At 39.9% G+C, this 15839-nt stretch overlaps 1 protein-coding gene across 26 annotated transcripts in view; it reads left to right on the forward strand.

The window, feature by feature from the left end:
* SVIL (supervillin) overlaps window positions 1-15839 on the forward strand; it is a 196345-nt gene that overhangs the window by 150634 nt on the left and 29872 nt on the right. For 14 of the 26 annotated variants that reach the window (XM_061586465.1, XM_061586466.1, XM_061586468.1 and 11 more), the window contains 7 exons: window positions 135-182; window positions 667-744; window positions 6308-6373; window positions 9114-9264; window positions 11454-11543; window positions 11633-11719; window positions 13944-14121. In XM_061586465.1, coding sequence (XP_061442449.1) covers window positions 135-182; window positions 667-744; window positions 6308-6373; window positions 9114-9264; window positions 11454-11543; window positions 11633-11719; window positions 13944-14121 — 698 coding nt within the window. The remainder of the gene's footprint in view (window positions 1-134; window positions 183-666; window positions 745-6307; window positions 6374-9113; window positions 9265-11453; window positions 11544-11632; window positions 11720-13943; window positions 14122-15839) is intronic. The other 12 variants (XM_061586463.1, XM_061586475.1, XM_061586448.1 and 9 more) reach the window with 11 other exon arrangements.

Below are 15839 nucleotides of genomic sequence, written 5' to 3' on the forward strand. Positions count from 1 at the left end.
CACCACTAGACGGCAGCTTGCAGTGCACCTACTATGAGTTTTAATCAGACTAGGTGCACTTGGAATGCAAACTGCCTTCTGTAGCTACACCTCTCTATCACTCTGCAATGTTTCCTGTTTGTTTTAACCTGTAGGAAGAAGGAGCAGTTACAGATCATAATGAGATGTCTAAGCTACTTTGGGTAAGCCTGGCTCTAATGACAGGGTTATTCTAGGTTTACGGTGGGGGGGGGTTTCCTGGGTGCATTTCAGTATTCCCTTCCAGCCATATTTCCTAGCCTGTTTATGGTGGTGGTGCATCAAAATGATGGACAGCTCTTTGTTCCAGCAGGGGCTAAATGCATTGCTGGGTGAAAGCATTGGTTCTTGTGGTTAATGGGACGCTGTACATGCTCTTTCCTATGCATGCTTCTTTCTGAGCACTTTGAGCTACTGCTAACCCTTCTAATTGTTGCATGGCTTCAGGAAACATATTGTCTCTGTGTGTTGTTTTGTTATGTTACTATTGAAGAATATTGTCTAGAGTGCAAAAAATCTGACGGATTAGGATGAAAACTGCCATTTATCATGAAGCAATCACCAGTCCTTTGTCCTGTCCCTTACTGTCTTGCACATCATTTTCATGCCTTTCTAATTCTCTCATATTGCTTCTGCCCCTGTCCATAGGAACCTGTCTATGCTTCTACTTATTCTCCCGCTATAGCTGCTGCCCATAAACTTCATCCTTCTGTACCTTTTAATCAGGTGAGCAAATCTTGCATACTCTAAATAGATTGCAATGATTTGTTGAGTGTTTATTCGTGTGGAGAATGTATAGGGGTTTATCTAACTAAGTTATACTCAAAGCAGACCCATGAACATTAATGGACCCGAGTTTTTTTTCATTTATATTGATGAGTCTACGCTGAGTATTACTAACATTGGCTATAATCTATAGTTTCTTTCCCCTTCTATTTTTATCCCCAAGTAATTCTTCCTTCTTTCTCTCATATGTGTCTGGAAATCAGTAGTACAAAAATGTGGTAGGCCATTATGTACTCCCTTCCATATATAGTAAAACACTGCTTCTCAGTAGTTGTCCCCCTACCACAAAGAGGAAGAAATAAGCTATGTACATCCTGATCATTTTTAACATCTATGGTTGCTTTCAAAGATAACATTCCACTTGAGTTTTGGACTATAGAGTGATACGAATTTGCATTATGGGCATTCAGATGTCTTTTTTTGGAAATCCCACATCCATTGTATTCTAGTGTAGGTGAGGCCATGGGCCCCCACCCTTCCCAGGAGGGAAGCCCAGATTCTGCATGCTCTGTGTTAAAGACAGCAGCTAGCAGTCATCAAGATCCCCTCCTCTATTCCTGGGGACAGGATAGACTGGATTTGTTCCACTTACCTAACCCCATTTCCAGATGGTTTTAAAATGGCTGACTCCTATTAAATTGGTGAGAAGCCATATGTTTGTTTCCTACTGTAAGTAAAAAAAGGCATGTTTAGTGTCACTTGTGAAAGTGTTATGAAATTGTCATAACTTTTTATGTGAACAATAATTAGGAATTGACTGTATCATACTACTGAGGACTTAGTGGGGCCTTTATTTCTCTTGTTTCATTCCTTCATTCCTATATATCTACTATAATCATTCTATAATCAAATAACCTCTAGTTTAAGAATGTTCTTATAGCTGCACAAAGCTTCTTACCAAACTCTAAAAAAAGCAAGGAAATTGGCCAGCTATAGTGGATGTGCCAGGGGTGTGGGAGACCACAACTCCTCTTGTACTGCCCTACACATTTTATAAAAATGCAAACACAATTTGAATTGGTCTTTCACCATCCAAAGTACTATCTGTGTAGCTTGGAAAAATTTGGTAACATGTGCCTGTGAGCATATGGCAAGTGCTGGCAAACACCTGCGGTCAGTCCAAATAACAGAAACAAGACATATGACATAGGAAGTGAAAATACCAATTAAAATTGCATGTGGGTTTCTTGTGAAACACATATTGGGTTCTATTTTATACAAATTTGCAGAACTGAACATATGCGGAACTGCACATTTCTGTGCTGCTGGTTGTTTGCACAATTACACAAACTGTTGTTAAAAACTCTGAGCCACAGCAGATGCTTGAAAAAGCATTAGATTGCGAATAACAGAGAAGAGTTATAGCTCACCCAGAAGTTCTTTAAAGCTGATTCATTTGACAAATCTCTTTTTGCTGCAACAATTTAAACCAAGTAAAAAAAATAATAGAAAGAAGGGTGCTTGCCTGTTAGTCCGTTTTCTCTTTGAAGAAAAGATAAACGTATCGCATTAATCAGATAGAGCTTGTTCGGAAGTCCGTCCAGCATTGCTGGCTGGACCTTTTCTCATAAATTAATGAAATCCAGTCCTCCCAACAAAAACAGGCTTTTGAGGTTGATCTCTACGTTTCTCCCTGCCCGGGAGAAATTTCATCAGTCAAAAAAAAAATGTTCTGACTGATTTATATCTGAATAAGCTTCTTTTGAGGTGGGAGCCCGTCTCAAAAGCAGGCACAAGCGAAGTCACCCTTCCCGGAAGTCACGAAATTAACAGCTTATCTCTGTTTCTATTGCAAAAAGCTGTCCTGGAAGTGCATTCTAAAGATATAAACAGAAGAGGGATTTCTATTCCGAGGAACATTATATTGTCTGGGACTATTCTCTTTTTGGTCTATTTTATTTTGACGAATCTGCTTCTTCACGACGCCACTAACTGTTTTGATGCTGGGAACTAAATTTGTTTTGTGTTCTTGAACATAGAGAGATAAGGCAGGCTGCTCTGTTTATACTGTGATGTCATCAAGCCTGGAATATTAACCCAATTGTTGCTGAAATAAGAAGTGGTTCTTCTTTATTTTTGTTTTGTTTTGTTTTCGTGGTTTTAAAAATGGCAATCAAGAAAGTGGCTGAGAATCTGGAAGTAATTATGTTTCAGAAAATAATGGATGAGATTGAGATAACGAAACAAACCCTGCGACAGGGCAGTAAGGAGCTGAAAATGGAACTGAGCAAAATGACGCAGGAGCTTAAAGAAATAGGGGATCCTGTGAGAGAGGAGAATGAGATCAGAGATGAGAAAAGAAAAAATAAAGGGAAGATACAAGCCCTGGAGATTGGAACAAATGTGGAATTGGAAAAAGATCTGGAGTTTATGGATATTAGAAATAAAATCTACTGTTTGGAATTTAACGTTATCTCTGAAGAAATTAATGAAGATATTAGAGATAAAGTTATCAATGGCTTGGATAATCTTCTGGACTGGAATGGCGTGATGGAGCTTGATATAGAGAAAATCTATGGAATTAACTGCAGCCATGTGACAATGGAAAAACTCTCAAGAGATGAGCCAGTGCATTTTGTAAAAAAGAAGAACAGAGATATGACTTTACAACAATATTTCAGCAACTTATTCAGAATTGATGGCAAGAAAATATTTGGGATAGAGGAAATTCCCATCAGACTCTTATTATATGACTATGGCTATGACAGCAAGATTATTATGGAATACTGATAATGGAAGATTGGACACTGAAATTACTGGACTTAACAGGACTATTGAAGATGGAAGATGGAATTAATATGGATAATGGAATAATGGCTATTGAAATTATTGGACCTAACAGATTTTGATGAGATGGATTAATCGATATGTTTATTTGGACTATGGTTATGACAATAAGATTATTACTATTATTAACGAGATGGATTAATCGACATGTTTATTTGGAGAAAAATTGATAGATATATTTCTTAAAGAATTGAAACCTCTCTTTGACTTTTTGTGGAAAGAATAAAGTAATGTTTATGAGATTTGATGATTAATTAAGATAACTACTGGAGGAAAGTGATTTTATAATATAATTTAAGAGACAGGATTGTTATATATTGTAGACCTACAATTGATTTGATCTGTGACAAATGGGAAGTCAACATTTTATTTTTTTGTTTAATCATTTTTGTTTTGTTTTGTTTTTTGTCTTTGAATGTTTTATGATTTTGTTTTGTATGTTTTATGAAAATTTGAATAAAAATTATTGTAAAAAAAAAAAAAAAAAGAGAAAGCATTAGATTGCTATTACACTCCCCTGCCATTCCATTGTTTTGCGTAAGTGCAAATGACAATGTAAACATTCATACCTTATGGTTTTGAACTCTGAAAACTTTACTTAACAAGTCTACCAGTTTTTATATTGATTTTCCAAAAACGCAAGAAGAATCCACAGGTTGAAGGCAATAAACAAATGAAACCAAACTTGGAAGTTTGAACTCCTGGTAGTTATTTTGTCTGTACTTTCTGAATGCTTGCGCAAGGGGGAGGAGGAGCATGTCGGATCTGCGCATGCAGTGTGTTATCATTCACTCTAATGCGTATTTTTAAAAATCCATTAAAAATCAGCCACTGCGTTTTTTAACTGTAAAACATCCAAAGGCACTCCTGCTATGATGTGGCTATCAAATGGAACCACTACAGGTGCTGAAGCTGTTGTTAGTTTTTTAATAATTGAAAGGAAAAAATAGGGTAAAAGCAGGTTTGGGGGGGGGGAAGGGCCCTGTGTTTCCAAGTTGTCTCCAACCCATTTTTTTTTCATTTTAACCTATTGATTCTCCCTGAGTTTTTGGAATACCACTATAAAAATTGGCACACTTGTTAAACAAGTGATTCTGACTCCAATGATATAAGGTATGTAGTTGTCTGTCGCCATTTGTGCTTGTACAAACCACCAGAAGGGCATGAGGGTGATTTTGATTTAACATGGTAGAATACGATTCTACCCCATCAGCTATAGTAAATGTAATATTGCTCCACAATCTGGGCTTCCCTTTCTGCTTAGAAAAAGGGGCATCTGTTGATGTTGTGGGAATGGTAATTCCATTTTTGGTGTGTGCCAATTTGTTTGGCTTCATTCTCTTTTTTAATCCCTTTATGAAACTGGAGACAAAGACAGAAATCTGAAATGGTGCCATGTACATATATACGTATGTATTTGTTTAAATCATGTTGTCCTGTTCTTCAGCTGAAAAGGCTCCCAAAGCAGCTTACGTAAGTTCAATAACAAACAAGATAGAAAAATACCAAGACAAAAGGAAAAAGGGGTGAGGAGGGAAGAGGAAAACAAAAAACTGAGGCACCAGTTCTTAAATTTAGTGAGTTCTGACAACAACCAACTTGAATGAAAACAGTTCAGGGAAAGGAGAAGCCAAATGGAGTTGGTCTCTCAGCAGAGCCAATGGAAAGGCCCTTCCTCTCATCTCTCCCTCCTGTAGATCCTGATGGAATTATCAGCTGCTCCACTGTAAACATTATCTTACCCTTCATTATATTATCATTACATTATTTGCTGTCTTTTTCTAAAACATGAATCCAAGATGCCTTACACTTACATTAAGGATAGAATCCTCTCCTTTTTTACATTTTGTTTTTAAATGTGGCCCCCTGGTGGTCATTAACAATCCAATTTCTTTTTCCTCCAATATCTTTTCATTTTTCCGATCTCCTATTTTTTTTTTTTTTGCTTTGCAGAGAATTATTGATATTATAATAGCTATTTATTCACGAGCCTCCACTGGTATCGATCTTTATTCTGAACTCTGTAGTGATTGCCTGTTCACATTGCTTTTCAAGTGCACCACAGAGCAGATTAGGCAGATAATCAAGTCAGTGTCTTCCCCCCTGCAGCTTACAATTAACACTTCATTACCCCCTGCTGCTTTCTGTCTGTCAGTTACAATCAACCCTTCATTAACATTAGTGAAAGAGAATACACATTTGAAGAGCTCACATAGAAAGTAGATAGATAAAAATATCACTCATACTATAGATTTCAAAGCAAATTTTTAAAAAACAAATCAGGAAAAAAAATAAATCAGAAACCAGGTGCAGAGAGTTGCTACTTCAAAATTCCGCAAAGAAAGAGAATATCGGAAATAATAATTAATCTGATGGCAAATCTGATTATTGCAGAAACGGAGCCCATTGCTAACATACATCCAATGCAGGTTGCAAATTTAATATAATGAGCCCAAACACTAAAGCAAATATCTGTGTCAGTGGCTAGATTTCAGGGCATGGCTTTACACTGCCTTGGGGACAGGTAACTTCTACAGTTTTGGGGTGTAGTGGCGATCTAGAATGACTGCTTCACACATGCAAGCCATTACTTGATGTTCTAGATTTGAACTAATTCTGCTTCAGTAACTCAGTTAGGGAAGGGTTCCTGCTTCTGTTCTGTTTCTGCTTCTGTTTTGCCTCTCATTCTCATATTTCCATTTTCTTTTTCCTCAAGGTCAGTAGTGCTAGTTTGAGAGACCCAAGCCCCTTGGTCTTTGAGCGTCACCCCTGGAGATGGAAGGTGAAATATTGCCTGTTCTGTCTGATTCTTTAGCTTAGCAAGAAACAATATAAAACTCAGTTTTGTGGTGATTGTATTAAGAGAATTGTCAGCATACAAAGATGCAGTGGCAGTTGATGGCTCCATGTCAGTGGGACAGTGGAATCCACTCTGGGTTTTAGTCCAAACTTTCAAGGAGCTGTCGAAGGTGCTTCAAGCTACCACATAAGAATTAGATCTTTGCAGTCAGTTCAGAAAATCTGTCCAGGCCAGTCATGTAGCCATTCCAAATGTCTTGAGAGCTAAATGCCTTCTGATGTCCTCAGATCAATCAAGAGCAATCCTGTTGCAAGCCAAGGGAATACTTGCTAAATTCAGATATTATCTTAGCTTGGTCAGAAAGTGATTTCCAAAGCTAAAGAAGCAGAAGGAACCTACTCTTTGCAGTGTTTATTTCCTCAGTCTTTAGTTCATGCTCCAGTAGGAACTTTTAGGTGAAATATAGATTGCCGACTACCAAGTGGTTACTTGGTGCAGTGCACACACAGCTGATGAAAATTTAGTCATCTGGAACATCTGCTTGTGCTGCTAGGAGAAATTCTGCCTTGCCAGCTTGCTACCAATGGGAAATGGAGAGGAGCAGGAGGAGGTTGGTGAATGCTCACAATGTAGGCAAGCATTGTTGGAAACTACCTCCCCAGAAGTTCGTGATTGTGAATATTGCTGCATTTATCTCATGATAGAACTATAATTGCCATGTCCACAGCTTTTATCAGTCTTTCTTGTGCTGTATGTATTCTATACATACTCATCAGGTGGAAAAGCAATTATAAAGTTTGTGAATATATATATAAACATTGCACCTGTACATGCTTGCATGCATGCACCTGAAAAAAGGCTGAAGTATATTAATAGCCCTGTGAAACTGTCAAGAACAGTGAGTGAGCAGTCCTGTGAGAGCTTGGGGCCGGAGGGGCCCATAGCGTGATGGTAGAGCACATGCTTTGCATGCAAAAGGTCCTTGCTTCAATTCCTGGCATCTCATAGGAGGATCAAGTAGCAGGAGATGTGGGGGGGGGACTCTGCCTGAGACCTTGGAGAGCTGCAGCCAGTCAGGGTAGACAATACTGGACCAATAAGCAGACTCGGTTTTAGGCAACTTTGTATGTTCATATGATTTACCACTTGCCTGCCTGCCTGCCTGCCTGTTTGTTTAAAGACTTATACCACTTAAAATAATAAACATATCTTAAGCTGTTTACATAAAAACAATAAAGATACAACATTCAATAAAATGTTCTAAACAATAGATAAAAATGAGATAAAAACAAAACACAGCTATACATCACAAATAAAACTGAGCTGCATGCAAAACAAAAAAATAAAGAGTTAACTTCCAGGAAAACTTGGATAAACATACAAGTTCTTAAGAGGCATTTAATGGTTATTACTATCTCTATTTCACGAATTACCATAGGGAGGGCATTCCAGAAGGTGGGTGTTTTGTGGAACAATCAGCAAGGTTTCCTTCGAAGTTCTTAAATACCTATGTGGTCTGTATTTTGGGGGGAGGAGTGTCCGCTAAATCACTATTCTTCAACTTTGGGTCCCCAGATGTTGTCCGACTACAACTCCCATCAACCCTAGCCAGCTTAGCCAATGGCCGAGGATGATGGGAGCTGTAGCCCAAGAACATCTGGGAACCCAAGGCTGAAGAACAGTGCACTAGGTGTCCTGGTCTCAAGTTGTTTAGGACTTTAAATGCCCGTAACAAATCTTGGCTGAGTAGGTAATAAGTAGTCAGTGCAGATCCTTCTACACTGTTGTAATAAATGTAAAGCTGGACGTCCCACAAAGCACCCTATTGGGTGCTTCGCCACAGAACTGTTGCCCATAAATTAATCCTCTATCATATCCTATTGCTTGCACATAAAATAAATACAGAAGACTTTTGCTCTTCTAAAACTTGAAACCAGTCTGATTCTTTTCATTTAACTGGAAGAGAACGTAAGGCAATTTGTGGTGTTTAGATCAGGGTGGGAGACCTGTAGTCCTCCAGATGTTGCTGGGCTCCAACTAGAAGCATCCTTGGCCACTGGCCAGGGATGTCTAAAGCTCACGGGAGTTGTAGTTGGACATCATCTAGAGGGCCAAAGCTTCCCCATCCCTAGCTTAGATGTTTCTGGCTCATAGCCACTTCTTCTGTTGCAGCTTTTGAAACAGTCACAAGAACTTTTGGAGGGAGAGACAGGCCAAAGCATAATGATCAGCTATTGAAAAAATATTAGAAATGGCAACATGACACAGACATTATGGTTCCTAGGTATGTTTTGAGACAAACTGACTAATAAGTAAATCACAGAACTAGCTTCCTCCTGCACATCAGTGGTGTTAACTGCATGGATGCATCTTGGAAGCTCATTTAAGAAATAACCAGAATAGGAACAAACAAACAAAAACACTTGATGTCGCACTAGCTACCTACAATGCCACCCTGTCAATGAGTCTTACAAAAAAGCACGTGAATGATTGCACAGGATGAATTATGACAGTGAAACAAACATTAGGCCAAAGGTTCATAGATGAAAATGCCATCTGACAATAGCATAAAAGGTATGAAAAGAAAGTAGTGCAGACACATGGTAATATATAATGTGAAAAAAACCTGAACTTTTAAAATGTGTTTTATTTATTCTGCCTCTCATCATGTTCACATTTTGCAGACCTCATAATCATTGCCACCTCTTTCTCTTTGAAAAAGCAGAGGATGTCGGATAGCTGCGAAAGTCAAATGACAATTGAAGAAAGAAAGCAACTGATAAGTGTTCGAGAAGAAGCCTGGAAGGCGAAGGGGAAAGGAGCAGCCAACGACTCCACACAGTTCACTGTGGCTGGCAGAATGGTAAAAAAAGGTCTGTAAATTATCCATCCTTTGTAACTGGTTTTCTTTTTTAATCAATGTTTGGAGTGAGACACAAGCATGAGAGGATTTGCCAAGGAACATTCAGTTCTTCATAATTTCTGAAAGCTGCTCATTTCAATTTTCCTCTGCATTATTCAGAAAGCCACTTCAATTATATTAAAAGCTCAGTAGAATGATGAAGCAGCAGCAGCAGCAAACGTATTTGCATTCTGAAGCTGACAGTGTGTTTAGTTTCTTGGTATATGCAATTTGATTACCTTTTAACTAGAAATCAAGCTTTGTGTAAATAAAATCTGATCAGTCAAAATGTGCTGCGATCACATCTTGTTAGAAGACTTGCTTAGTTATCCTATTTGCTTTCAGGAATCTTTCCTTATTACTGTATCTTGATTCTTATTCTTGGGTTCATTTTCAAGAAGATATTTGTGGATTATATGGGCAGTTTTCTGTGAAAACCTAGGGGAAACAACAGAGGGACAGAAAACATATAAGTAGCATTTATTTCACACATCTGTCCTTTATTCAATTGGTTAGAGTAATTGCTAGTTGTCCAAAGGTGTAGTAAGTTAAGAATTTCACTTGCACACTCTAGATCAGGGGTTCTCAAACTGTAGCCCTTGGACCACTGGTCTTGTGCAAGTTTCATTCAGGTGGTGCGTGGCACGTCTGCATTAAATAGTCATGTGGATTTCTAATTGTAGTTTTATTGCTTCTTTATTGCTTCCTGTTTTGTAGTTTATTGTATTACAGTTTGAATTCTATGCAAATTGTAATACAATAAAATATAATATAAGAAATAAGAAACAATCAAAATACAATTAAATCTGAAACAACATCTAGTAAGGCACATTACAATTGCTACAACAGACAGAAAAACCTTTAAGTGGTCCACCAAGACCATCACCAATTTTCAAGTGGTCGGTGGGAAAAAATTTGGGGAGCTGCTGCTCTAGACGGCTGCCTTCAATTCATGAAATGATTAAACTCACATGTGATGATTTTCTGTAAGCAATAGAATTCAAATATGACTGAACTACACTTGCCCCAGAAGTTGAATAGTCCTGGGCAGTGGCTTTTAGTGAGTTCCAGGGAACCAGGGAGTTAATTCCTTGGAAGTTTATCAGAGATTCTTCCGCGACAAAATCAGTAATGGTGGACCAGCTTCCCTATGAGACAGTTTGTCTATTGATATCTATCTTCTACACTACACAGATACAGGGGAGTCTTATAATTAATGATCCAAGGAAATGAACTGTATGCTCTTTCTGAAACAGGGACAAGGGAAACTGTGGCCCTTGAAATGTTGTTGGACTCCCCTCAGCCCCAGCCAGCCAGCATGGCCAATGGTTGGGGATATTGGGAGTTGTATTATTTTATTTATTAAATTTATATCCTGCTCTTCCTCCCAGAAGGAGTCAAGGGCAGCAACAACATCTGGAGGGCCACAGGTTTACCATTCCTGGTCTACAACATTCCCCAAAATCCTTCATAACACAATGGGGTTCTATGTCAGATATGCACGGATTCGTTTTCAGACAAGTTAATCCGTAAACAGTTCCCTGAAGAAAGGAAGTTTGCAAATCACTGGTGCAGGCTAGAATTACATTGACTTGATTGTCCTCGGAAGAAAACTTGTGATTTGAGAGGGTGTACCATGCATATCATCCTAGTATATGTTTCTGAGGTTTTGCCACGATAAATTATCTCTCAGGCAAATATTTCCTCATCTTTTCCTGTTGTATCTACAATTGACATAGCAAAGAAATTGGGCTGCCTATAGTCTTATCTCCTCCCCGCAAACCACCTCTTCTATCCATCTATGCAAAAGTTGTCCTGTTTGACTAATCAGCATGAAGGGGAGCAAACAGAACTGAAAGCTGGTGACTACATTTATCAAGCTCACTTTAAGGGACTTTTATCTTTTATCTAGCTCACTTTAAGGGGCAGAAAGGGGCTTGACAGATTTGTTAACCTGCTGCAAAAGATGGACCTACTGCAGTCTTTTGTGATTGCCTGAAATATGGATTTACATGATCATAAATGAGATTGCACAACCTATATTAACATCATGGTGATTATGGAGAGAGCTTCCTGGGTAAAATGGTTAGGCATGTTGATTTGCTAGAAGGTTAAGCATCCATTATATAATGCAAAACTGAAAATCTGCTTATTCTGTAGGCTTAGCATCTCCAACTGCCGTAACACCAGTGGTGTCCCCTTTCTGCAACAGACTGAAGTCAACAGCGCCTATCTCAAAACCCCTGGAAGGTGGGTCATTTTTTAAAAAAAGATGCATAATGACAACAGTTATGGGTTCTCTTTAATCTCAGTTCTGTTTCCATTCTTCCTTTGTTTAGAAATTGAAGCTAGGCCAGATATGCAGTTAGAATCGGACATGAAGTTGGATAAACTGGAGAGTTTTTTGGGAAGACTGAACAACAAAGGTCTGTAACATTTTAAGAAGGCAATTTGTGTTTTAGCTTACCTACTTTAAGTATTTTATTGTTAAGTATTTTTGATTACTTACAGGATTGATTACAGGAGTGGCTCTTGAATTACGTCTGCAACATCTCCTATAAAAAGACTGCTTAATTCAGGATACTGGTGGAACACCATGGCTCCCCATTGCTTCAGGATACTGGTGGAACACCATTACTCTGCCCTTTTTTCCATTGCTGAGCTCAGGGTGACATGCATGGGGTTCCCAGGCAGTCTCCCATCCATGTAGTGACCCAGATTCATACCTGCTTGGCTTCAGTAAAGTTGCTGCATCATGTGCCTTCGGGGTTATGCTCTGGATCCATGCATACACGCCCCTGCCACCTTGCATTTCCTAATCAGAGCTTCAGTAACCCATTTGGGGCTTGCTCAGGTTCCAGGTGTGACTTAGGCCCCAAATACCTGACAGACCACCTTCTTCCCTACAGACCCTTTTGGGTGCTAAGGTGAGCAGAGGGGGCCTTCTTGGTAGTTTCCACCCTGGGCTCCTACTGGAAGGGCAGGATATAAATCAAAATAATAAATAAATAAATAATAGTTCTGCCACCATTGGACATTCAGGAAGTGGCTGTCTTGGAATGGGCATTCTCTGTGGCATCCCCTAAACTGTGAAAATCCCTCCCCACAATGGTGTGTCTGCCACCTTCATTTATTGTATTTTTTGGCGCATGATGACATACAAATTACACCCGACTAATTTGTTTTAACTGATATTAATATTGTGTTTTAAATTGTTGTAACCTGCCCCTGGGACCTCATGGTGAAGGGCAGGTAAGAAATCTAATAAATAATAACAATTAATAATAATAATTTATGGTACATGTAGCAAAAGTATGTTTGAGGGGTTCGCTCCACAAAAAGAATGATGGCCCCCATTAGTAGTGTACAAATCAAGGATAAAAACCCAAAGCGAAAAAGTGCACTGATATCTCTTGTACATATTTCATGCATGCACACTCCTTCTGAAAGAAACTATATGTCTTGACTGCTAGAAGAAATAACACTTGCTGCTGTCCAGTATACTGATATTTCTCAAGCAAACAAGTCTGTCCAGAGCCTTGTAAAAGCTCCTTATCTGCTGGCAGTTAAAGGGAAGGCATACTATATTTTTCTGCTTTGGACTCTACACGCTTGTACTCCTAATCCTTGTATTCCTTACATTCTTGTACTCTACACCCCTGATTTTCATCCCACTTATGTGTTTACTATAATCTGTGCTACCAATTCCAGTTGCGCTCTTTAGATTTCTAACATTGCTTGACCAGTTGACCAAGTCTGCAAATATTCTAATTTTTTAAATGACTGGTTCTTCTTTGAACAAGAAGGTTAATACAGCAGTGAAGTTGACCCTCCGCACACTTAAGGAGACTCCCCATTGTTGCTATGACACAGAAAAGCTCCCATGGTACCTGTAAATATTTACCTGTCATAGCTAACAATGAACTCCATGCACAGATGTTACTCATAGTGTCCTACATGTTTGGAACAGGTGTGAGGAACCTTTGGCCCTCCAGATGCTGCTGAACTGGAACTCCCATCAGCCCCAGCAATCATGGCCAGAGACGATTGGAGTTGTAATTCAGCATCATCTCGAGGGCTAAAGGTTCCCCACACCTGATTTAGAATGTAAGATGAGTTCTGTTGGATGAGACCAGTAGTCCTCCAGTCCATGCATGGGAAACCTGTGGCCCTCCAGATAATGATGGGCTCCAACCCCCATTGATCCCAGCCGGCATGGCCAATGGTCAGGGATGATGGGCATTGTAGTCGAACAACATCTGGATGGTCTCAGGTTCCCCATCTCTGATCTAGTTCAACATCCTGTTTCCCACAGAGGTTAGCCAGATGCCTCCAGGAAATGCACAAGCAGGACATAAAGACAATAGCTCTCTACTGTAGTTGCTCTCCAGCAGTTGGAATTCAGTGGCAAGTTCTCTTTGAACCTTGAGGTTCTATAGAGCTATCATGACAAGTGCCATTGACAGATTCAAACAGGCACTGAACAATGTGTGTCTGTTAATGTGTGTGCATACATCTTGCCCCAATACCAAATATTTTGCTTTTTTTTAAAAAAAACGACAATACTAAGATTTTCCTGTTTGTGATAGAAATTGAAATTACCAATACACTTCTGGTTATTTTTATTTTATTTTATTTCTTTGTCTGTAGTTGGTGGAATGCAAGAAACCATCCTGACGGTCACAGGAAAATCTGTGAAAGAAGTAATGAAGTTGGATGATGAAGAAACATTTTCCAAGTTTTATCGTTGCATAGATTACCCCACTTCCTCTTTGCCTCTGGAGCTGGATGAGGACTTTGATGCCATATTTGATCCTGATGTACCAAAGTAAGCCCTTTCATATTCACACCTTTAGAAATACCACATTTGGGGAGGGGTGCTGCTTCTACTGCTTCTGGAGTTCTCTTTTTTCCTTCGTTTTGCTTTATGCAATGCTATTCTGTTAAAAGGTTCCCATTAGAAAGCAGGTTTTGAACTTGGATCACCAGTTGTATTGCTATCCATCAGTGGTCAAAATGCCAGCCATTCTTTCTTTTCTGAAAGGTAAGTCTTCCTCTCTCCTCATTTGTAAAGCTGCCTGGAAGGGGGAATGCTGAGATATAAAAACTCTTCAGTTTAAAGACTAAGAAATACATATATCCAGTATCAGTGACGGTGGTCATTTCAGTGTAATCCTCCAGGGATTATTATGATTTACGTGACCAATGTAGTATTACCTGTCCACCAGTAGCATTTGGCTGTGTTGGTGCAGCCTGTATATATTTTATATATAGTCACCTTTCTTCCAAGGAGCTAAGGATGAAGAGGAGGACTCAAGAGCTAGTAACTTGAACAAGACCCCACCTAATGAGCTTACAGGGATTTGAACCCAGCATCATCTGCTCAACTGCTACATTTTGTTTGTTTATTTGTACTTGCAGCCTGCCCTTCACCAAATAGTCCCAGGACAAGTTAGAAAAATATCACAGTTAAAACAAGTACAAATTACTTCAGTCATAAAATGAGGCCACAAACCTACACAATAACAAAGTTAACAGAGCAGCAGTGCAGCACACACCCCCTCACACACACTCAACCAAAGCCCTGGGAAAAGAGGTGTGTCTTGATCAAAAAGGCATGCAGTAATGGCAAAAGAAGTACCTTGGAGGGAAAGGTCATTCCACAACCCTTGCAGGAGGCTGCTTTATACTGAGTCAGACCGCTAGTCCATCTAGCTCAGTATTGTCTCTGCTGATGGGCAGCACCTCTCCCGGGTTTCAGGCAGGAGTCTCTCCCAGCCCTATCCGAAGATTGAACCTGGGACCTTCTGCATGCAAAGCGGATGCTCTGTCATTGAGCCGCAGCCTTTCCCTAATTAGTTGCAGTAGCCAGGAATGTGGGAGGCTGGGAGGTAAAAAGGAAAGACTGTAAAATATTACAAACCGCTTTGAGGATCCAGTGGTTGAAAAGTGTGATATAAATCAAATGTGTTCTTGTTGTTACTGCTGTGTGTCATGTTTGGACAGCACGGGGAACATAGAGAGTGGCTTTCTTTTTGGCAAATGTGCTGCAAATGCAACTTTCCAGCCACCACTGCAGTGCGGTTTTGCCTCTGATTGGGGGAGCAGGCAGCAGAGCAGCAGAGGCCTGACTCGGGTCTGCTTTCTCCTCCTGGCATGCCTAAGAAATCCTAGCGCCTGGCCGCTTATGCAGTCACATTGTACTTTTGCTCTCTACACAAAAAGGAGGAGTAGCTCAGGCCTGGGGGCCAAATCCAGATCTCTTTGTCTAGCCCTCAGAGTTCTCCCCAGGCTACACCCCCTCACTGGCCCTGCTTCACACCCTGATTGTGTTTGCCTGGCTGGAAGGTGTCCTTAGGAAGCTGCCTTATACTCGAGTCAGACCATTAGTCCATCTAGCTCAGTAGTGTCTACGCTGACTGGCAGCAGCTCTCCAGACTTTCAGGCAGGAGCCCCTCTCAGCCCTATTTGGAGATGCCGGGGTTTGAACTTGGGCCCTTCTGCATGCAAGGCAGATGCTCTACCACTGAGCTACGCCCCTTCCCC

This window comes from Rhineura floridana, chromosome 10 (genome assembly GCF_030035675.1).
Source record: "Rhineura floridana isolate rRhiFlo1 chromosome 10, rRhiFlo1.hap2, whole genome shotgun sequence".
Classification (NCBI taxonomy): domain Eukaryota; kingdom Metazoa; phylum Chordata; class Lepidosauria; order Squamata; family Rhineuridae; genus Rhineura; species Rhineura floridana.